The following is a 23185-nucleotide window of genomic DNA, read 5'->3' as shown; positions in this document are numbered from 1 at the left end:
TCCTATAGTGCTAGATAGGACAGGCACGAGGGAAGAATGAGATGGGACACTTAAATGAGTCTTAAGAAGTCAGGAAAGTTTTCAGCCTCAGTTCAGAGATGGTTGTCTTCGATGCTAATCAGGAGTGACCTTTATTCCCAGAGATCTTGTAGGACCTTATTATATAATAGTTCATCGCCCCCCAAAAGATCCTATCTATATCAAATGTCCCTAAATTCTTAATACCAAGAAATGTGACCCAGAGTGAAGAATGCCATCCCTACTGCTCAACACCAATGCATAAGGCTAATTATGAAGGTAAAGAATCCAGAAGGTACTCTCCAAGGAAAACATAGACTACCAGAAAGTACTTTCCAAGGAAAACATAGACTACCACCAGATAGTTCTTTCCCTAGAAAAGGAAAAGCAGAATGTTTAAGTCAGAAAATTGCTGTTTAAGGAGACAAAGAAGAGAGAACATAGGCCAAGACATGCTGATAACAGATTTTTGCCTCTTCAATGAGTAGAGTTTGCTCCAATTCTGTTTGAGTATTTCCCCTTTTAAGCCTGATCTACACGATGACACTCAGATGCTGGTGCCATTTGGTCATATAGGGCAGTGCTTCCTAAATCTAGTGGTGTATTGGAATCACCTGGGAAATTTGTTCAAAATTCAGATTTCTGGGCTCTACCCTGAGAGATTCTTATTCAACAGATCACAGTGGAAGCCAAGACTCTATTTTTAATAAGTTCCCCCAGATGATACTCTTGCAGTCTGTGGACCAGTATTTGGGACACAGAAAGAGGTAGTTGGGGGTGGGGTGAGATTGAGAAGTTGGGGAGTTCAGTATTGAACATGCTATGGGACATCTAAGTGAAGAGATTTTTGTAAGCAGTTGGTTATAAGCAGTTGGAGTCCAGGAGGGAGAGAGAGAGAGAGAGAGAGAGAGAGAGTCTGGAGGCCATGAGTACTTGGATACTATTTAAGGAATTGGAAATGGGGAGATTGACCAGCTGTTACTAAAAGAAAAAGAACAGAGACCAAGGACTTGGCCCTGGAAGGCTCCTATTTCTAACACAATTTTGTCATTCACAGTTCTTAGATTCTCTTTGATAGGTTTGATAGACAACAAAGAAGTTGAGATGTTGAGAATTACCTCTTCTCTCCACAATCTCACCATCACAGTCAATAAGTGAAATCAAATCTCAAATTACATTGTACCACACTGACATTTTTAAATTAAACATCAATTAACAAGGAAGTTAAAAACAGTTTATAAAAACTGTTTCTTTTGTAGGCTTGAGAACATCCTTTTGTTCTGTCCCTTTAGGGGCTCTGACCACCAGCCTGAGTGAAAGGTTCACTCAAGGCAAATGCCTAGAATTCTAGAGGCAGGTTTTCCCCCTCGTCGTTGACATCAATAAACCAGAATTCCCCAGAGTTCAGAGCTGGATAGAAAACCATTTAGCATAGGGCAACCTCCTTTCTTATATCCTGTTCATGTAAAGGTAGGAAGAAGCTTTAAAATATATTTAATCATCTACAAACCTCAAATACTTTTAATTTCATCATCTAGAACTCCTTTCAGATATTCAGAATGCTAGTTAACAGTCCACCGTGTTTACCAGTTAAAACCCGTTTCTGCCCCTCAGTATGCTAATTAGCAAATCATCAAATGTTAATAGAGATTCAGATAATAGAACACACTGGTGTAAGCCAGTGTGTTTTTGTGCATAAAAAGGACTACACAGACTTTTAATTTGGGTTAAGTAATTAGTGTTCAATTTATTATGGTCACAAATTCGAAATTTCACTTCTCCCTAGGCTTTATATTCATCTCACTAATTTTTATTTAGAAATCTAGCAAAATGAACAATCACTTTCAAGGGGTTTTTGATTAATGCTTGGTCCTTTTTACCAACTTAAACATATTTAAATATTTTAAAACAGCATACGTACATTTAATATGTTCTATTTCCTTTTTAAGTACCTCATTTATCTACTTAAACAAAACCTTGCTGAGTGCTTAAGAATTGTTGCAAATATATTAAATTAAGTTTATAGAGCGGACCTAAAGACCTCTTAGGTATTATAATAATATGCATAATTTTAGGAAGATTTCAACTTAAAATCAGAAGTCTGATAATTCAATTATTCATTTTAATTGGTTTTCAAAAATTGATGATCTAATCCAGGGGTCCTCAAACTACGGCCCGCGGACCACATGCAAATACAAATATTGTATTTGTTCCCGTTTTGTTTTTTTACTTCAAAATAAGATATATGCAGTGTGCATAGGAATTTGTTCATAGTTTTTTTTTTACAACTATAGTCCGGCCCTCCAACGGTCTGAGGGACAGTGAACTGGCCCCCTGTTTAAAAAGTTTGAGGACCCCTGATCTAATCGGTCAAATTCCTTAAACCTTAGTAGTACAGAAAAGACCAAATATGCACATAAATATTAATAGCCTGACTTTGATGCTTTCAACCTTTCTATGTGAATTTTAAGTCTTCCTAGAGCTAGATGATCCATACTCACCAAAGAAGAAAATTACCTGGAAATAACTGAAGCCATTTTTCAGCCAATATTTTGACAGAGCTATAGGCATCCAGAGCAATTTCCATGCTCCCAAATGTCACATCGAGTCCCCTTTTAGAGAAGCTATGTCATGAGTTACAAAACCTAAAAAGGGTAGCTCTCATCATGCACATCCCTAGACACATGTTATACGCTGTACCTGATTCTTTTTTTTAAATCTTTATTGTTCAGATTATTACAGTTGTTTCTCTTTTCCCCCCCATAGCTCTCCTCCACCCGGTTCCTACCCCACCCTCTGCCCTTACCCCACCCCCAGTGTTCTCATCCATAGGTGTATGATTTTTGTCCAGTCTCTTCCCGCACCCCCCACACTCCTCCCCGCTCCCCGAGAATAGTCAATCCACTCCCTTTCTATGCCCCTGATTCTATTATATTCACCAGTTTATTCTGTTCATCAGATTATTTATTCACTTGATTTTTAGATTCACTTGTTGATAGATGCATATTTGTTGTTCATAATTTGTATCTTTACCTTTTTCTTCTTCTTCCTCTTCTTAAAGATACCTTTCAGCATTTCATATAATACTGGTTTGGTGATGATGAACTCCTTTAGCTTTTTCTTGTCTGTGAAGCTCTTTATCTGACCTTCAATTCTGAATGATAGCTTTGCTGAATAAAGTAGTCTTGGTTGTAGGTTCTTGGTACTCATTACTTTGAATATTTCTTGCCACTTCCTTCTGGCCTGCATAGTTTCTGTTGAGAAATCAGCTGACAGTCGTATGGGTGCTCCCTTGTAGGTAACTGACTTTTTTTCTCTTGCTGCTTTTAAGATTCTCTCTTTGTCTTTTGCTCTTGGCATTTTAATTATGATGTGTCTTGGTGTGGTCCTCTTTGGATTCCTTTTGTTTGGGGTTCTCTGCGCTTCCTGGACTTGTAAGTCTATTTCTTTCAGCAGGAAGGGGAAGTTTTCTGTCATTATTTCTTCAAATAGATTTTCAATATCTTGCTCTCTCTCATCTTCTGGCACCCCTATAATTCGGATGTTGGTACGCTTGAAATTGTCCCAGAGGCTCCTTACACTATCTTCATATTTTTGGATTCTTTTTTCTTTTTGCTTTTCTGGTTGGGTGTTTTTTGCTTTTCCATATTTCAAATCTTTGACTTGATTCTTGTGATCCTTTGGTCTGCTGTTGGAACTCTGTATAATATTCTTTATTTCAGTCAGTGTATGCTTAATTTCTAGTTGGTCCTTTTTCATATCCTCGAGAGTCTCACTAGATTTCTTGAGGGTCTCACTAAATTTATCGGTGGCTTCTAGAAAATTCTTGAAAAACCTTAAAAGTGTGGTTTTGAACTCTATATCCAGTAGTTTTCTTTCCTCCATTTCTGTCATTTGTGACTTGTTTCTTTGTCTCCGCATTTTTTATGCTTCCCTGTGTTGACAGAGTGGCTTTCTGTGCTAGGTGCCCTATAGGGCCCAGTGGCTCAGCCTCCTCAATTATCTGAGGTGGACACTCTTGGTGCACCCCTTTGTGGGCTTTGTGCACAGTCTTGTTGTAGGTAAGCCTTGATTGTTGTAGGTATCACTGGGAGGAATTGACCTCCAGGCCAATTGGCTGTGAGAATGAGCTATGTCTGCAGTGGAAGAACTTCTGTGCTGGAGACACCCTTCTGGGGCAAGACTTGCTTCAGTGGGGCTTTGGTGCTCACTGAGTCTGCCCCCCTGAGTGTGTCCCTTATGGATCTGAGGAGTTGTAATCTGGATGGTCCCACTTTGACCACTGGGTACACTGGCTCTTGGATCTCTAAGGAGGTGCTAATTTAGCCTCTGCCTGAGGCTACCCAGCAGGAGTTATGGAGAGATCTGCAGATTCCTCTTCTTTGTTTGGGGTTTGGAGGTGCCCAGATGAGGCCCAGCTGTGAAGCAGTGCTAGCTGTTGTGGGGCCTTGGGCCTTCTTTTGGAAGTTCTGGGTCTCTCTAACCCAGCTGCAGTTTGTTAGGTAATTTTCAGATTGCAAAGGGCCAGGCCTTTCATATGCAAAAGCCTCTGCACACAGCTTGGGTGGGGCGGGGTCTCAGGGGATCAACAGGATGGAGCAAGCAGCTATGGCTGCTCCTCAGTCCTACCCTAAGAGGCCCCGTGTCTCAGTGTCCCGGTAATCGCTGCAAGCACCTCTGAGAGAAAGCTGCCCTCGAGTTCCGCCTGCTGCCAGACCGTCCAGTTTCTCCCCGTATGAGTCTGGGTCCCCAGAGACTTGCCCAGAACTGGAGTTCAGAGCAGTGGGGAGCTTGAGACTCCCTCCCAATTGAAAAAGACAACCGTGTCCTCCATTGCCAGCCCTTTCCACGTTCGCCTCTGTACCTTTGCACTTTACTTCCGCACTGCGCCTCCTCTGAGTCTCAGTGTGCTTTTCTCTTTCCTTCTAGTTGTAGAATTTCCACTCAGCCAGCCTTCCTGTGGTTCTGGATGATGTCCGTTTTGTCTTTTAGTTGTATTTTTGAAGTGGTTGTTCGAGGCAGCAATTTCCAGTGTTTACCTATGCCGCCATCTTGGTTTCTCCTCCACAGTACCTGATTCTTGATCTACTCAAGGAAATAGGACAACCAGGTTGATCTATGATCTTAAGACAGGTTCATTTATTTTCTAGTTAAATGTTAAAGACCTTTAAATTCTATAGAATCTAAAATTTATACATTTTTCTGTCTCATGATACCATTGAACTTTTTAGCCTAAAGTAAATAAATGTATTTTCTATTGGAAGATCTTTAAATAAGATACCAGAGATATACATGTCTTTTCTATTTAAAGACCTTTGAACTTGATGGAATCTTGAATTCTTTCCTATCCTTAGGACTACACAATGGTTATACATGTTTAAATGATCGCCAGTTGAGTTTTGATATTCCTCTTGATCAAGCCAGATCTGAGTTGTAAGAGATGAGGTCATTCTTCTGCAATTGTATGGGGAGGGAGAGGAAATTCAGAGAGTCTTCATCTAATGGCTTCTGAGTTCTCTGTAAAATAGGACGTGAAGTAGTCTGATAAAGGAGGTGGGGGTTACATGGCAAGAGGATGAGAAAAAAAAGGTTTAAAATAACTATATTTGATAATGGAAGATCTGAGTAGGTCCAGTCTGTCTACTTTATAGTCTCAAAAGTTTGTGACATTAAAGCCATTTAAAGTGGAGACAGTACTCATGGTGAGATAGAATTATAACTCATGCTGAACATTTCGTTTATATGGTTTTTGTATTAAACATGCACAGTTAGTCATTTGAGTATTTGCCACTGATAAATATTCTTCACAGCTGATTAGGTCACATCTCAATGTCAAAGGAGCTTTATTAATAAATCAATTGAAGTTGTCACTTATTATACTGCAAAAAGTTCCAAATTTATTTCACAGTTATTTCCATTTGCTAGTCAATTACCAGCTGTCAGAACATATTAAGTATTGTAAATTTGAGTCAGAAGCTGTCACCCTTAAGTGTATTAACTCTCCTTAATCACATAGGTAGTGATTTTTTCCATAAAAGAATGATATTAATCACCAGCTTACATCTATCTTCATGATGGTATAAAATTGCCATTGGCTTCCATTGCCAGAGTGAATTAAATCAATGTAGACTCCAAAAAATGAAAGCTCACAGTCATGAATCCTGAGTATTTCCATTCAGGCTTTTCATTGTTTCCAACAGCAAAAATGTCAGCCAATTTTCAAAGCTTTTTACTTCTTAGTGTTAAAAATGTGGTTTCTTATTATTGTTATTATTATTATTATTACTAGTTAACATTTATGAAGTATTTCTTAAGTGCCAGGAACTATGCTTACAGTTTTATATGAATTATTTCTTTTAATCTCCACAATAAACCTCTGAGGCCATTGGTTCTTATACAGAAGGTGTGTATACCATACCTTGTGTTCTGTAATGAAGTAAACAATGGCTTAAAGGACTTGAGTAACTTGTTGCCCAAAATGGCACAGCCTAGAGTCAAACCCAAGCAATTTAATTCTATAACCTTTTCTCTTGACCAGCAGTGTACACTGGTGGATGGTGTTTGATATTTACAGGTGAACCAGTTAGGAATGCATTTGGGTACAAGTAATTAAAATCCAATTATAGTTGCTTATAAAATAGCAATTTGGGTGTGTTTTTTTCTCACTTGACAGAAAGAATGGAGATAGGCAGCTACTCACATTGGGTTAGTAGCTCAGCAGTGGCAGCACCAGTATCTGGAATTCCCTGGCCTTTCCCTTATGGCAGCAAAAATGGCTGCTTCTGTTTGAAGCATTATGTCCACATTCAGAACAGGATAAAGGGAGAGGGAAAGCTGGCACTGGCCATAACTTTATAATTCATTATGAAAACAAAGTGTTCCCAGTTATATCTCATTAATTTGAAACTGTTTCACATGTTTACTCTTTTTTTTAAAAAAAAAAATATGTTTGGCCCAGCCCGCATAGCTCAGTGGTTGAGCGTCAACCCATGAACCAGGAGGTCATGGTTCAATTTTCAGTCAGGGCACATGCCTGGTGTGCGGGCTTGATCCCCAGTGTGGGGCATGCAGGAGGCAGCTGATCAATGATTCTCTTTCATCATTGATGTTTCTATCTCTCTCCTTTTCCCTTCCTCTCTGAAATAAAAGTATTTTTTAAAAAATATGTTTGTACTGATTTTAGAGAGAGAGAGGAAGGAAAGGGGGGGTAGAGAGAAAGAGAGAGAGAAAGAGAGAGAGAGAGAGCATCAGTGAGAGATCGGCTGCCTCCTGCATGCTCCCTACTGGGGATTGAGCCCACAACCCAGGCATGTGCCCTGGCTGGGAATCAATCCAGAGACATCTCGGTGCCTGGGACGATGCTCAACCAACTGAGCCACACCAGTCAGGCCACACATCCACTCTTATCTGCAAGAGTGGCAGACAGCAGGGAAAATGGAGTTGGAGATGACTGATGGACCAGCCTTGGGTCAAAAGTTATAGAATTTACAAACTTTGTAGGAATTTTTCACTTCTTTCTTAACTACTTTCTTTCTTTTTGGAGTGAAAGAACTGTGATTCTCCAAGTCCTAATATGTTCTTGCCTCATTTTTTAGAATGTATCCTATATAATAAAAGGCTATTGTGCAAATTTTCCCCTCAACTGGGAGTTCGACCAGGAGTTCGACCAGGGAGTGGGGCTGGCCAACCGCCTGAGGCCCCTCCCCTTGGCCAGCCCCACCCCCATCAGCCATTCAGGGCGGGCTGGCCGGACCCCACCCATGCACGAATTCGTGCACCAGGCCTCTAGTTCCTAGATAATAAGAGAAAGCCATGGTTTCACTAATTGGATCAGAATGCATTGGTTGCAAGTATTGCACAGTTAAGAAAACAGATGAATTTTAGTTATTTATTCAACAAATAAATGTATTGAGCACTCATTATATACCATGCATTCTTCTGGGGATACATAAGTGGAGAGGAGGAGAAAAGAGAAACACACACACACACACACACACACACACACACACACACCATGCAGGAATCTCATGGAACCCAAAGATAGGAATGCAGCAGAACCTCAAAGAGGAAGAGGAACCAGGGCTGAGGCGGTATCAGGAATTTGAACAGATCCTCTGAATATATCTTCTTCACTCTGCTCATGCTGCTTCCTCTGAATTCTTAGCCTGCCAGGTGGATAGAATATGGTTGCCCTACATTCCCTGAGTGTCCATCTTCTATTCAAGCAACGAGTCTCAGTCCTAATTCAAACACCTAAGCAAGAGGATTTGAATCCACTGAGCCCATGGACAGGGAGAGATATGGTTACAGGGGTCATTGTGAGTGGAGTGGACACTTTGAAAGCTGTCTACCTTAAAAGGCTACCTGTTGCTGCTACCATTTCCAGGCTCACTGATGCTTTTCTAGACACTTTGCCTATCACCTATGGCAAAGCTCCCTCCTACATGCCCCCAGAGATTTGAAAATTCACTCTACCATGAGAAGCACAGTTGTTTAGTTCTCTACAAATCTCATGAGTCAAAGTTGTTCTGAACTTTTTCAAATCACTCTTGTGCCCTACTATATTAAATCCTTTCCCCCCCACAGCCCTGTCCAGATGATGGGAAATTTGAGTCTTGGTTAACATCAAACTCCCTTCTTCTCACTTCATGCCAAACCCTCAGAAGCCAACACCACGAGTAATCAGTTTGGTTCCAAAGTACACATTGCAGTGTGGGTTGGTATATTCTTTTATGACCTTTATAAACTGCAAGCCAGTGAGGCACGGTTCTTGGTGATTTAAAAATCAAACAAAAATCTCTTTGCTTCAAACAAATGCATGCTTTTGAATTACTGATCTCATGGCTAATCTGTTTTTCTACAGGCTGTGGATTCCCCTCCACAAGGAGGCGGATGGGCAGGCTGGGGATCCTGGGGCAAATCTCTGCTCTCATCAGCATCTGCCACAGTAGGTAAGCATTTTAAATCTTGCATTTGAATGGATAAAGTTCAGAAGCCTAAAAGGATATGATAGCTTAGTCATACTGTGTGCTGATACAGTTTAACATTAGCCTCTAAGATCATCATTTTTAGTGTTCTAAGTGCTTCCTATATATTATTGCATTTATTCCTCAAAATAGACCTATAAGAAGATACTCTTATTTTCTCCATTTTAGAGAAAAGGAAGCTGAATCACAGAGATGTGAGAGAGATACATCCATCAGTTGCCTCCTGCACACGCCCCAACCTGGTAGGGATGGAACCTGCAAAGACCTTGTCCAAAGTGAGGAGTGGCTGGGTTGAGATTTGAACCAAGGAGTATGGCTTTTTATATAAAAGCCACTGTATTATATTGACTCTTAAAATATAAGATTTGGGCTTTTTAATATATATTGTTAAAGCTTTGTACATATCATTTCACTTAAATATTTTAAAATGTACAATTAACATACCAAAAAGGATTCACAAATGGTACTTTTGAGGTATCTATAAAAGGCACTTCATCAGCAGAGCACTGAAATACAAATAGAAATAATTATGCAAGTAGGAAGGATATATAATATATATTTAATATACCCCAAAGCTAATAGAGTTACTATAATTGAGCATTGACCTTACTGTCAATAGAGTTACTGTAACTGAGCTTTTTGGCTGCCAGTATTTCTCACAGAATGATGAAATAAAACTTAGTTCACCTAGCCTTGGTCAAGTGGCTCAGTTCGTTGGAGTATTGTCCCAGGCACCAAAAGGATTCTAGACTGGGGTTTATCTGGGAGGCAAGCGATTGATCTTTCTCTCTCTCTCTCTCTCTCTCTCTCTCTCTCTCTTTCTCTTCCTTTCTCTCTAAAATCAATAAAAATACATGTCCTTGGGTGAGGATTAATAAGAAAAAAACTTATTTTAGCTATATAAATTTATTATTTATATGGTATTAAATTTTTGAAGCAGTTTCTTCTATTGGCCCTTTTTTGTTGTTAATCCTCACCCCAGGATACTTTTTCCATTGATTTGTAGAGAGAGTGAAAGGGCAGGATGGAGGGGGCAAAGAGAGAGAGAGGGAGAGAGAAACATTGATGTGAGAGAGATACATGCATCAGTTGCCTCCTGCACACGCCCCAACCTGGTAGGGATGGAACCTGCAATCCAGGTACATGACCTTGACTGGGAATGACCAGAATTTAACCTGAGACCCTTTGGTGTGTGGGCCAATGCTCTAACCATTTAGGAACACTGGCCAGAGAACTATTGGCTCTTATGCAAGGAGAAAATATAATGGACAATGTCGTCATCAGTGCAGGTTTGTCAAAATATTCTTCATGTGTCCTTTCCTTACATCCACTTTTCATGAAAACTGAAGGTATAACACCAACATGCCTAAGATAATTTAGCAAAGGCATTTCATCTTGAAGCTAGAGAGTGAGGAGCAGGACAGGAGAAGTCACAAATAACATAGCTTTCACATCATTCAATTCGGGTGTCTCAAGGTATAGTTCACGGCCATGAGCATCTTGAGATAGACCATGATTGGCCCAATCTGTTGTTACTTCTTAAACCAGGAGGGTTAGGAAGGTCTGAAGGTCTTTTGCTCTGCTGCAGTGGACCATGGTCACAAGCAATTTAAGGACCAGATATCTAATTGGATAAGATTTAGACTTACCGGAAGAATGGATACATTATCCCCCCTAATTCCATGTCTGTCAAACATCACAAGAGCTCCAACAGGAAGTAGACGGTGTTTAAATAAATGTCGGCCTCTTTGGCAAGAGCTTGGAGAGAGATTTTTTCTCTATGCTACTTGTAGGGGACAGGTGTGCAGTGGGCACTATATGCGGAGATGGAAAAGTTAGCCAAATTAAAGCAGAGAAACCTGTGTTGTCTGAACAGGACAGAATCTCTTCGTGAGAGTGAGAATAAGCACCTACAGGCAGCCTGCTTCAGGGAAAACATTGGAGCGTTTAGTGGCTCACAAATGGATCTTGCCACTGGCAGCACTTAGGACTGACATGCTTCCTGAACCAAAACCTACAAGTGTGGAATCCAAAAGTTTTTGAAATTGGGAGAAGTCATGGAAAAGTAAATAATATGGTCACGGAATTCTACAGCTGTCCTCACGATTAACGTCATTAACAGCAAACTGTTCTGCGTGCTTCCAGTTATGATGGTGTCGAGAGCTGCCCTGGTTTTATAACAAATTCAGTGCTTTAGAAGGGTCTTTTATAGAGAAAGGATGTACTTTCATGTTAGATATAAGCTCCTTCCACGGTAAATGCAGAAATGTGTGCACACTTCCAGGTGCACCTGCCGGTAACGGCTCTGCCCTAGCTGGTCTGACTCTTTGCTCATGTTTCTCATCGGTCGACAGCTACAGCTCATCCTTTGACTTTGGGCTTCTCTGGACTCTTACAAGGTTTTCCATCCACCAACTGACAGCTCACCTGTTGAATTTACCACCTAGCATCTTAGGTATCCTGTTGTAATCTGACCTTCCCACACGTACGGCCTAGTGCAGCCTTGGTCTCAGTAGACTGTGCTGCAAAGTCTCTGGGTTCTGTTACCTCGTTCAAGTATAGCCAGTAGTAGATGATGTGGTTTTACTGCTTAAAAAGCACAGTGTTATTTCTGTGGCAGGTCTCACCCCACGCTGGTAGCCACTCCTCTTTTAACTTGATCGGAAGTCAATGTCTTTTATCTGCAGCCTGTGCTTATGTTTGGTGTTACTCTTGAAGTTTCCCTGTGTCTAAGTTACCGTGAAGATGATAAATGCTGTATCTTATTAATGTTGCAGACACTCAAAGCTTCTGGTGTTTCTCGGCTGGCTCTGTGTAGTAATTGATCCAGAAGAGCCTAAAGCAGTGGTTCTCAACCTTCCTAATGCTGCGACCCTTTAATACAGTTCCTCATGTTGTGGTGACCCCCAATTTCATTGTTACAAATTGAACATAATTAAAGCATATTGATTAATCACAAAAACAATATATAATTATATATGTGTTTTCTGATGGTCTTAGATGACCCCTGTGAAAGGGTCGTTCGACCTCCAAAGGGGTTGCGACCCACAGGTTGAGAACCGCTGGCCTAGAGAGATAAGTGCCCTTGAGCCAGCATGATTGCCGTGTCACCTTCCCTCTTCTGGTTGGTGGATATGCTGTTTCTCTGAGATTGTAGGACATTTGCACATTGGCCGATATCATATCCAAATGATGTTCAGTATATCCTCTTGCGTTCATTTCTATTGCTGTGGAACAAATTCCCATAAATTTAGCGACTTTAGAACAACATTGATAAGCTCACAGTTTCTGTGGGGCAGGACTTTAGGCACAGGATAGCTAGGGCTGCTGCTCAGTGACTTACCAGGCTGAAATCTAGGTGCCAACCCACTGCATTCTCACCTGATGCTCAGGGTCATTTTCAGAGTTATATAGGGTGTTGACAGAACTTAGCTCCTTGCAATTATAGGGCTGATATCCTCATTTTCTTGCTGGTTCTTAATCAGGGGTCATTCTCAGCCCCTTGAGGCAGCCCTCAGGCCCTTCTTCAAACCAGCAGAACAATCTCCCTCACACTTTAAATCTTTCCCTTTAGGAGTCCTTTTAAAGACTCGCCTGATCAGTTCAGGCCCACCAACAATGATTTCTCTTGTGGTTAACTCAAATCCAACTGATTAAGGACTTTAATTACATTTGAAAAATCCCTTCATGTTTTCCCTATAACATAACTAATCATGGGAGTGAAAGCCCATTATATTCACAATCTTGTTCACACTCTAAGGTTGAGAGTCAGGGGGGTGGGAGGAAGAAGGTGTTTATATCACCAATTTTAGAAACTTAATATCTTTTGATGACTCTGGCTACATGATGGAATTTTGAAAAGTGTTTGAATCTTGGCATTTTTCTCTTGTTTGCACCAACAATAGTCAAAGGGCACATGAGGGAGACCAAAGAAATGTTAAAACATTGATGCTCAGCCTAGGAGTCCCTTTGGACAAATTGGAGCTATCTTGTCCGTCACCACTGGTCATCACAACCCTAATGCATGCAAAAGCAATATAACTGAATACCCCCCATAAGTTGCTCCTAAGGCATATTTCGGAGATTTCTGGTCTCGATGGGCTATCACTTTACAGAGTAATAGTAGCTAAAATAATACCCGTGTGTACTTCAAAACTGGATACGTATCTTTGTGGGCCTGATAGAGAACTAAAGCAGGTATCTATCGTAAGGGGAGGCTGAAGTCATGGGTTCCAGAGCTGGAAACAGGAAGTGGTGGTGGATGGGAGTTGAACTCCCAAAAGGTAATTAAGGGATCACAAATGTCCCACAAATGGAGAGGTGTCATAGCTGGGCTCACAGCCTGCACAAGGGTTGGAATAGGGTCCCGCCATCAGTGAACAAAGACTTTAAAAAGTTATGGGTAACGTCCTGGATTGTGTTCTATATTGATCTGCTACCTTGGAATTGAGAGAGGCAAGTTAGGCATGCCTTCCATTAGTAGAGGTATACTATCCACCCAGGGCTTTGCAGCATTGATAGTTTATTATCATAAGGCAAAGCAACTTACTGGAGAACAGAGCAGTCAGAGCAGTAGACAAGCTCTTGAAAGTTTATAAGTTGCCTGTAGAAAGTAAAGAAAGAAAATAACCAGGTATTCCATTGCAACTGATTTCAACTCAGAAACCTCATGTAACCCCCAGGGCAATTCCAATTGCAGACAGGAGTGCGGAACACACAATCTGTAACAAAGCACAGAGCTGTCAATTCAGCACTAGAAACAGAAACCAATACTTCTTTTTCTTTTTAATCCTCACCCGAGAACATGCTTTTATTGACTTTAAAGGGGAAAGGAGAGGGAGAGAGAGAGAGAAACATCGACGTGAGAATGAAAGATCGATTGGTTACCTCCCGCACATGCCCCAAGAGGGGATCGAACCCGCAATTTGGGTATATGCCCTGACAGGGAATCAAACCTACAACCTTTCAGTGTAAGGGACAATGCTCCAACTAACTGAGCCACCCAGCCAGGGCAAAACCAATACTTCTTACATTTGTTGAGAAACTGATGTCACAGTAGTTAGAACTGTTTAAAGATGGCAGGAGAGGAATTAGAAAATGGAAACATTTAGAAGGTGGTTGTCTCTTGGAAAGAGCAATGTACGAGGAGTCAGAAGACCTGAGCCAGGCCCTGACTGCTACTTACTTGTGATCACAAAGGACTGTCACTAACTAGCTACACCATGCACACCAGCTCTCTGAGACTCAGCTTCCTTATTTGGAAAAGTGGGGGCCGGGGAACTTGACAAATTCTAAGATTTCTTTCAACTTCTGGAATATAATGATTCCATAGTCTATAGCTACATATAGAAGGAGAAAGATGTTTGTAAGTACTGTGCTAAGTGGAAAAATACAGAAAATTGATTGACTTTTTGCTACTCTGTATTTTTCTATTTTGTCTTTGCCTCACTACATTGACCCCAAAGTTAAAGGAAAATGAGAAGAAGCAACCTTCCCAATGTTTATATAAAATCAAGCATTTCTCAGCCAGCAATTATTTTGGGAAAGGCGGTCACTCTTGCATTAGTTTCACCCATAGCTGCACCGTCATCACATTCTAAGAAGACCCAGGCCTTTGGACAAGGTCATAAAATGCAATAAAAATGGTTACTATTGAAGATCCAGGCAGAAACCAGAATGGGAAAGGAAAATGTAAAAAAAAAAAAAATGATTTTGATGGTAATTTCACAGTGATGGTGTGAGAACCAGATGTGGTTTCCCACAAGCCTCTTAGAGACCTGACTGGTTCCTAGAATATACTAAGTTAAGAGTGATAGACCAATAATCAGAATGAAAGTCGACAATGCTGAAACTCATGCAAATATGTATACCAAAGTAAAAGTTCCATGGCAGAACAGAACAGTGTATTCCTAGATACTACAAAAGGCCTAAGTGTTTACTAAAATTCTATTTTGACAGTTCTTTGAGTCTACAAGGGAACCTGAGGAGGGGAGGTGCATCTGATCTGCATATTTACCTTTCAAAACTACCATTGCCCCCTTCTCCATCCTCTCCCAAGTTACACATTTTTTTCCTTCTGCAGATTTTAATGAATCCCTTCTCCCAGCACTGTCAGAAATAATGACAGCCTTTATTACAGAGAATGCCAAACTTGTCAGAATGATGCTAAAATGAGAACCCTTAACTGTGTAAATCACTATTAATATCACATGAATTCATGTGACATTGCTGATGATGTAAGAATTCTCAAGAATCATGATTTTAATCCATGGGCACTTTCTACTGGTCCCATATGCTCAAGGACCATTGAGTAGGGCACCAGCTAACTTACATTTTTTATTTTATTTTTTTCTTTATTGATTAAGGTATTACATATGTGTCCTTATCCCCCTCCCATTACTCCCCCCCCCCCCCCACACACACACACTCATGCCCTCACCCTCTTGGTGTCTGTGTCCATTGGTTAGGCTTATATGCATGCATACAAGTCTTTTGATTGATCTCTCCCCCTTACCTCCACCCTCCCCTACCTTCCCTCTGAGGTTTGACGGTCTGATGGATGCTTCTCTGTCTCTGGATCTGTTTTTGTTCATCAGTTTAAGTTGTTCATTATATTCCACAAATGAGTGAGATCATGTGATATTTATATTTCTCTGACTGGCTTATTTCACTTAGCATAATGCTCTCTAGTTCCATCCATGCTGTTGGAAGTGGTAAGAATTCCTTCTTTTTTACTGCAGCGTAGTATTCCATTGTGTAGATGTACCACCGTTTTTTAATCCACTCATCTGCTGATGGGCACTTAGGCTGTTTCCAAATCTTAGCTATGGTAAACTGTGCTGCTATGAACATAGGAGTGCATATATCCTTTCTGATTGGTGTTTCTAGTTTCTTGGGATATATTCCTAGAAGTGGGGTCACTGGGTCAAATGGGAGTTCCATTTTTAGTTTTTTGAGGAAACTCCATACTGTTCTCCACTGTGGCTGCACCAGAAGTGCATGAAGGTTCTGTTTTCTCCGCATCCTCTCCAGCACTTGTCGTTTGTTGATTTGTTGATGATAGCCATTCTGACAGGTGTGAGATGGTACCGCATTGTCGTTTTGATTTGCATCTCTCGGATGATTAGTGATTTTGAGCATGTTTTCATATGTCTCTTGGCTTTCTTTATGTCCTCTTTTGAAAAGTATCTATTTAGGTCCATTGTCCACTTTTTGATTGGGTTGTTTGTCTCCCTTTTGTTAAGATGTATGAGTTCCCTGTAAATGTTGGAGATTAAACCCTTATTAGTGATAACATTGGCAAATATGTTCTCCCATTGCAGTGGACTTTCTTGTTGTTTTGTTGATAGTTTCTTTCGCTGTACAGAAGCTTTTTATTTTGATGTATTTCCATTTGTTTATTTTCTCTTTAGTGTCCATTGCCCTAGGAGCTGTATTGGTGAAGATATTGCTTTGGCATATGTCTGAGATTTTGCTGCCTGTGGATTCCTCTAGTATTTTTATGGTTTCCCATCTTACATTTAAGTCCTTTATCCATTTTGAGTTTATTTTTGTGTATGGTTTAAGTTGGTGGTCTAGTTTTATTGCATGTCTGACCAAATTTCTCAGCACCATTTATTGAAGAGACTGTCTTGACTACATTGTATGTTCTTGCCTCCTTTGTCAAATATTAATTGAGCATAGTGGTTTGGGTCAATTTCTGGGTTCTCTATTCCATTCCATTGGTCTATAAGTCTGTTCTTGTGCCAATACGAGGCAGTTTTGAGAACAGTGGCTTTGTAATACAGCTTGATATCTGGTATTGAGATCCCTCCTACTTTGTTCTACTTTCTCAAAATTGCTGCAGTTATTCAAGGTCTTTTTTTATTCCAGATGAATTTTTGGAGAGTTCGTTCTAGGTCTGTAAAATATGCTGTTGGTATATTAATGGGGCGTGCATTGAATCTATAGATTGCTTTGGGTAGTATGGACATTTGAATGATGTTGATTCTACCAATCCATGAACACAGTATGTTCTTCCATCTGTTTATGTCTTCCTCTATCTCTTTTTTTCAGTGTCCTGTAGTTTCCTGAGTACAAATCTTTTACCTCCTTAGTTAAGTTTATTCCTAGGTATCTTAATTGATTACTTAAATTTTAATATAACATTTCCTCCCTTTTATTTCATTCAGTTATTTATTTTTCTTTTTAAAAATGAATATATAGAAAAGAAACTAAAGAAGTAAGATTCATGCTTGAAGTTTGTTCACAATCCTTTACAGTCTATGAATATGGCCCAGGGGTTAATGAATTTCTGTCTGATAATTGGGCAAACACTATAAGTTTAGGTTCTTTCCACTTGAGTATAGGCAATAAATTAAACACCAGTCAATCATTTAACATTTACTTTTAAATTATACAGTACCACAGCATTTAGAGAGCATTCTTATCCTTGCAGTGCTGCAATATGTCAGCGGGTAGAGGATATCCCATCTTCAGAACTATGGAATTTGAGGGTTTTGATTTCTTTGAGGATACTTAGGGTTTGTGATGACATGTGAAGAAACTAATTGAGGAACTATACCCTATAGTATTACTCATATTTGTTGTTTTTCTCTGTTAGTGGTAGAACCGATCAATGTTTGAGAATGAATCCCTCCCAGTCAAAAGGCAACCATGATTCCCTATTTTTACTTCCTTGTTTTGAGCACTAGATGTCACACTAAGTAAAGTTTTAGAAGTTATTCTTCAAAGTGGGGTGTGGTGTACAGTGTAAAGCCTAGTTATGACAGACCATCCCTTTATGTTTCTAGTAGAATGTAGTAAAGATGTATTTTCACTAACAAAAGAATTCAGAAAAAAAGAACTATTCATCAGAATATATCATTGGAAGAACCTTAAATATGTGCAGTATAATTACAACTCAATAAAACTGTGTGTGTGTGTGTGTGTGTGTGTGTGTGTGTGTAGTTGGAGTAGCAGCCTATTGTCATATCTGTTAAACAGACACCCCCCATTGAAATGCACATAAAGATAATATTTCCTTCCAGAAACAAAGCAATTTTTCTAGAGACAGCCTATGCACACATATCCGTGATCATTTGTTTTCTGAGATGGTGAGAAGCTGTTCTTCTCTAGGAAGAGAATCAGACATGGTCCTAACCTGCAAAGGGTGGAAAAGGTGAAAGAGGAGATAATGACCGTGAGGTTTAATAAGCCCCTACTGGTCTCAGGGAATGAGGTGGAATCATCTTTCTTACACGGCTTATGCAAAGAAGCTGTAACAGATGTGCCCCAGCCTTCTCAAACTCATTCATTCCTTGATTGTAGCTCTCAGAAATCTAGGTGAGAAGCATAGATTCCTATCTGCATGTGCACGATTTCCTTTCTAACAATATGTATTTTTAAAAGATGGCAAGGAATATGGACTCAGTATGTAAATAAGTTAGATGGTTATGTTGTGTAACTTAAATGTGTTACTGAAACGCCAATAAGTTCCCATTGAAATGCTTGGGATTCATCGGAAGCTGGAGAGAATTAATTCAAGGCTTGGTTTTGGCAGTTACAGTGCATTCCCCCCCCCCCCCCCCCCCAACGTAACTCAATAATGAATTTGAACTGCATTTAATGATCTGCACATGAATATAGACACATATTTCTGCATGTAATTAGTGTTACAAACATTGTAGATAATATTTCAGGGTTTTCTAGATCATGTATAATGATAGGTGATTCCCACTGGGTATAATTAGTCCTCTGTCTGTTTGGTAAGTATCAGTGTCCTAATTATGTTCAGATAGCTCTGATGAAGATACAACAAATACAATACTACCATTTGGGTTTGGGGTTCAGCCTTGTCCTTCTCTTAGTCAGTAGGTGGATAATGGATCATTTTAACGGTGCCTTCTAAGACCAGGTGGTTCTTTTTGGCTCTAAGTCCTGGCATGAGTTGGGATCTTCCCTCCCCAACCCAGCCCCCGCCCCCGTATATTAATATTGCTGCTGCCTTGGGTTTTAACAACCTGAGGTTGCCCTGATCCCGAGTGAAATCCATTCCTCCCAGAGTGCTCGGGGGAGGTGAGTGCTGTGATGATGGCAGCTCCTGCTGTTTCTCCTTCAAGAACTAAACAGCCACTTAAGAGCATCAGGAGATTTTTGTTGTTGTTGGATTTGGGACTCTGAGAAAAGCTATAGCTCATCAGGAGGGCCTCTAATGAGAAACAGATAAAGCTGCAGAATAAAGTGTAGAAAGGAATACAGGGTGTCCAAAAAAATGTATACATGTTATAAAGGCAGCGTTTATTAAAATATATTTCACTTTCAACATGTAATAGAATCTACAGCTATCAGCTGTTAAAGGCTGTATACATTTTTGGGGGACACCCTATATTTATCAAGCCAAGGGAGAGAGAGAGAGAGAGAGAGAGAGAGAGAGAGAGAGAGAGTGTGTGTGTGTGTGTGTGTGTGTGTGTGTGTGTTGGGGGTGGGGTGGGGCTTGAGAAGGTCAGTTCTGTATTTACCAAATAGTTACTGAATACCCACTGTGCTGGGTCCAGGAGAGAGAGGTTCTGTCCCTGCTCAGATGGAGTGAAGCCAGTGCCCTTCATCCTGGCTGACTGTCCTTATAGCTCATGTTTAGACTTACTGTCAAGACAACTGTCAGAGCGGTCGGGTGCCCTTCCTGGTTTTCCCACTGACTTGCCTTTTGATTTTGACACATGGGCTCCAACCCTGCTCTCTCCATTCTAAAGGAATGACCAACACGTGGAAAGAGCATGTTAAAGCTCAACTGATTTCCATTCACCAAATAGAAGTGGAGCACCTGCCATGGGCTGGGCCTGCAAGGAATCAAATACTATTTACAGGTCATATCTTTGGTGTGAGATGCCAGGTTGCTAGTTAGACAGTGTGCAAAGCCACGTGGAATAATAAAGCACCTGGGCGCGCTTCACATCTGTCTCTCTTATCTGCTCCTCGCAATAACCCAACGAAGAAACTGAGTCACTGAGAGATTAGGAAACTTCTCCAAGGTCACCCCCAGGCAGTGGTGAAGCTGAGCTGGAACTGGGACCCACATCTGAGTGATTGCAAAGCCTATGCTGTCCTCCACCACCCCTGCTTACAACCACTCTGGGAGATGAGCTCTAGAATGGGAGGATTTCTCTTGTAGCCATGAATCATATCTTCATTTCCCGATAGGTCACAGATTGACGGCGGTCAAGGAAAAAGCAGGGGCCCTACGGATTCATAGTGTAAATTCTGGCTCTTCCGAAGGGGCCCAGCCTGACACCGAAAATGGCGTCCCTCCAGGTGAGTGAGGTATTAATCTGGGGGCTTCTTGGACTTGGGCTGTATTACACTCGATGCACAAATAAGAAGATTTCAGATCAGTGAAATGAACTGTGAAACAATCTTTTCTCTCTTTAGCCGCAGAGGCGGCCTCAGATCAGAGCCCTGAGGAAGGCCCACCCACTTCTCCGTCGTCGTCGGGGTCCCGGGGCATGCTGTCAGCCATCACCAATGTGGTTCAAAACACAGTGAGTCCTTCGCTGCTTCCTGTTTTCCTTGGAGTCTCCCGGCGCCTTCCTTTGATATCTCTATTTACCAGTGACCTAGATACATCAGAGCAAAGATGGCCTGGCTCACAACTTTGGATGACGGTTTTGTTATGCTTTCTCCTACAGAGTAGGCGTAAACCTTGGAACCAAAATAATAAGGGCAAAACGAAATGCATTTTCTGTTCAAAAGAAAGGAGCTGTTTAAAAAGCACATTTCTCAGTCTGATGTGACGGTCCTCCAGCTGCTGCAAGGACAGCGTCTGGCTGCGGGGAGAGAGGGCTCGTTCTCAGAGCTGGGACAGCTGTTTTCCCTCAATGCTCTGTGCCCTTAACCTTCCATTTGGAATATCATAAAGCCACTTAAATAAAAACAAATTCTGGTAAAGAGTCAGGAACAACATCCCCAAGATGTTCCTAAAGCGCTTCCAGATAACTAAGACCCACACTCTCCCCCCATTCCCACCTCCCCATTCCCACTCTCCCTTCCTCCAATAACTCAAAGTGTGTCCCCCGACTCACACCCCTGGCTGGGGGGAGGGGGCCGCCTACCTCTTAAAGAAACTTGTTATTGGCAACAAAACAGATGACTAATGAAAAAGGTGGGAGGTACCCCAACGGAGGTCACACTGTTCAGAACGCCATGCAACTTAAAATGTATGAATTGTTTGTCACTGGAATTTTCCATTTAATATTTTTGAGCTGCCGTTGAACGCGGGTAACTGAAACCTTGCGAAGTGAAACCACAGGTTGGGAGGTCACCATGTTCTCTTTTCCCAAACTCTGGACACCCCCACCAGGGCTGCTCTTATTCAAAGTCCCTACGACCTTCCTCCTCTCATTTTATTCTCTACTTTAGTAACCCCCCACCCCCCATAGAATGTTAGAAGGAAATAAATCAAATATACAGAAGTACGAATGGCCAATATCCCAGTCCTCCCAAAGTATGTGTATTTTAAGATGTGTTTTATAGTGTGATTATTGATTTGCACCCAAATCTGGAAACAAGTCTTAATGTCCAGGATGGAAATGATGGATAAAGCATATTAACTCAGTGAAATAGAATATTGTTATTGACGTGATAATTATGAAGATTGGGGAATGCATGCAGGAAATCTATACTAATAAAAGGGTAATATACTAATTAGACCTGGAGACCTTCCGGACGTCTTTCTGGACAAAGCCATGGTGGCAGTTAGGGGCTATCAGGCCAGGAGGGGAGGGCAGTTGGGGGTGATCAGGCTGGTGGGGGGGGGGCAATTGGGGGTGAGCAGACTAGTGGGGGGGCAGTGGGGGGGGTGAGCAGGCCAGCAGGGTGGGGGCAGTTGGGGGCAATCAGGCTGGTGAGAGGGGGGGCAGTTGGGGGCGATCAGGTTGGGGGGGCAATTGGGGGTGAGCAGGCTGGCGGGGGGGGCAATTGGGGGTGAGCAGACTGGTGGGGGGGCTGTGGGGGGGTGAGCAGGCCAGCAGGGTGGGGGCAGTTGGGGGCAATCAGGCTGGCGGTGGGGGGGGGGGGCAATTGGGGGTGAGCAGACTGGTGGGGGGGCAGTGGGGGGGGTGAGCAGGCCAGCAGGGTGGGGGCAGTTGGGGGCAATCAGGCTGGTGGGAGGGGGGGCAGTTGGGGGCGATCAGGCTGGGTGGGGCAATTGGGGGTGAGCAGGCTGGCAGGGGGGGCAGTTGAGGGCGATCAGGCCAGCAAGGGGGGCCAGTTGGGGGTGAGAAGGCCAGCAGGCAGAGTGGTTAGGGGTAATCAGGCAGGCAGGCAGGAGAGCAGTTAGGAGCCATCGGTCCCGGATTGCGAGAAGGATGACCCCCAAGGGGTCGCATATTGGAGAGGGTGCAGGCTGAGCTGAGGGACACCCCCCATGCACGAATTTTGTGCACTGGGCCACTAGTAATGTAACAATAAAATAAAATGTATATAAATTTAGGTAGGTGGGAAAAACACAGGTATATGCATATTGTAATTGCAGTTGTGCAGCCAGAGGGTATGTGCAGAAGTTGCAAAGACTTTAAGCAGTTCTGTTTATATGAACAGTTTATGTGAGAAAGATATTGTTTTCATCTTTTTTTAAGGAAAACAGTGACTGACAAAGGGATTCATAAGAGGATAACTATATAACAGAACAGTGTCTAAAGCCAGTAGTATATGGAAATCAGCCTGTCTTCGTTCATGAATATACTAATCGGAGGCAGTTATTACTCATTTCTAAAAGTATGGAGGAGCCATCTGAAACAGCCTAAGGCTTCTACACTCCAGGGCCCTCGATTAAAGAATTCCCTAAACTGCCAAGAGCATTTGACATTTTAATAGATTGCTCCACATAACTCTGTTACTTGACTTAACATTTTTTCAAAGTAGCAATCGGGTCACCTATTGATTTTATGTCCTGGATATATATCTATTCATACACTCAGAGCTGGTCAAAGTAATCCCAAATATGTTTTGTTTTTTCCTAACCATCCATTTAAAATAACATTGCATGTCCTACAGATTAAATGACATATGCTCTTCCAAGGGAAAGCAAATCAGATTAAGTGGATAATAAATCTCCAGATGAAAAAAATTATGACGTCACATTGATATCAATATTTGAAGACAGAGTCCTCTGGGAGCTGCTGACTGCCGCGAAGCAGCAAAATGTA

General features: G+C 41.6%; 1 protein-coding gene across 1 annotated transcript in view; it reads left to right on the top strand.

Moving 5' to 3' along the window:
- FAM114A1 (family with sequence similarity 114 member A1) overlaps nucleotides 1–23185 on the top strand; it is a 60964-nt gene that overhangs the window by 11351 nt on the left and 26428 nt on the right. Inside the window, exons 3-5 of the mRNA XM_070397901.1 lie at nucleotides 8882–8969; nucleotides 20184–20294; nucleotides 20412–20521. Coding sequence (XP_070254002.1) covers nucleotides 8882–8969; nucleotides 20184–20294; nucleotides 20412–20521 — 309 coding nt within the window. The remainder of the gene's footprint in view (nucleotides 1–8881; nucleotides 8970–20183; nucleotides 20295–20411; nucleotides 20522–23185) is intronic.

Source organism: Myotis yumanensis, unplaced genomic scaffold (assembly GCF_028538775.1).
Source record: "Myotis yumanensis isolate MYYU_CA2020_CCGP unplaced genomic scaffold, mMyoYum1.0.hap1 SCAF_1, whole genome shotgun sequence".
Lineage (NCBI taxonomy): Eukaryota > Metazoa > Chordata > Mammalia > Chiroptera > Vespertilionidae > Myotis > Myotis yumanensis.
This window is presented reverse-complemented; position numbering and strand designations above follow the sequence as displayed.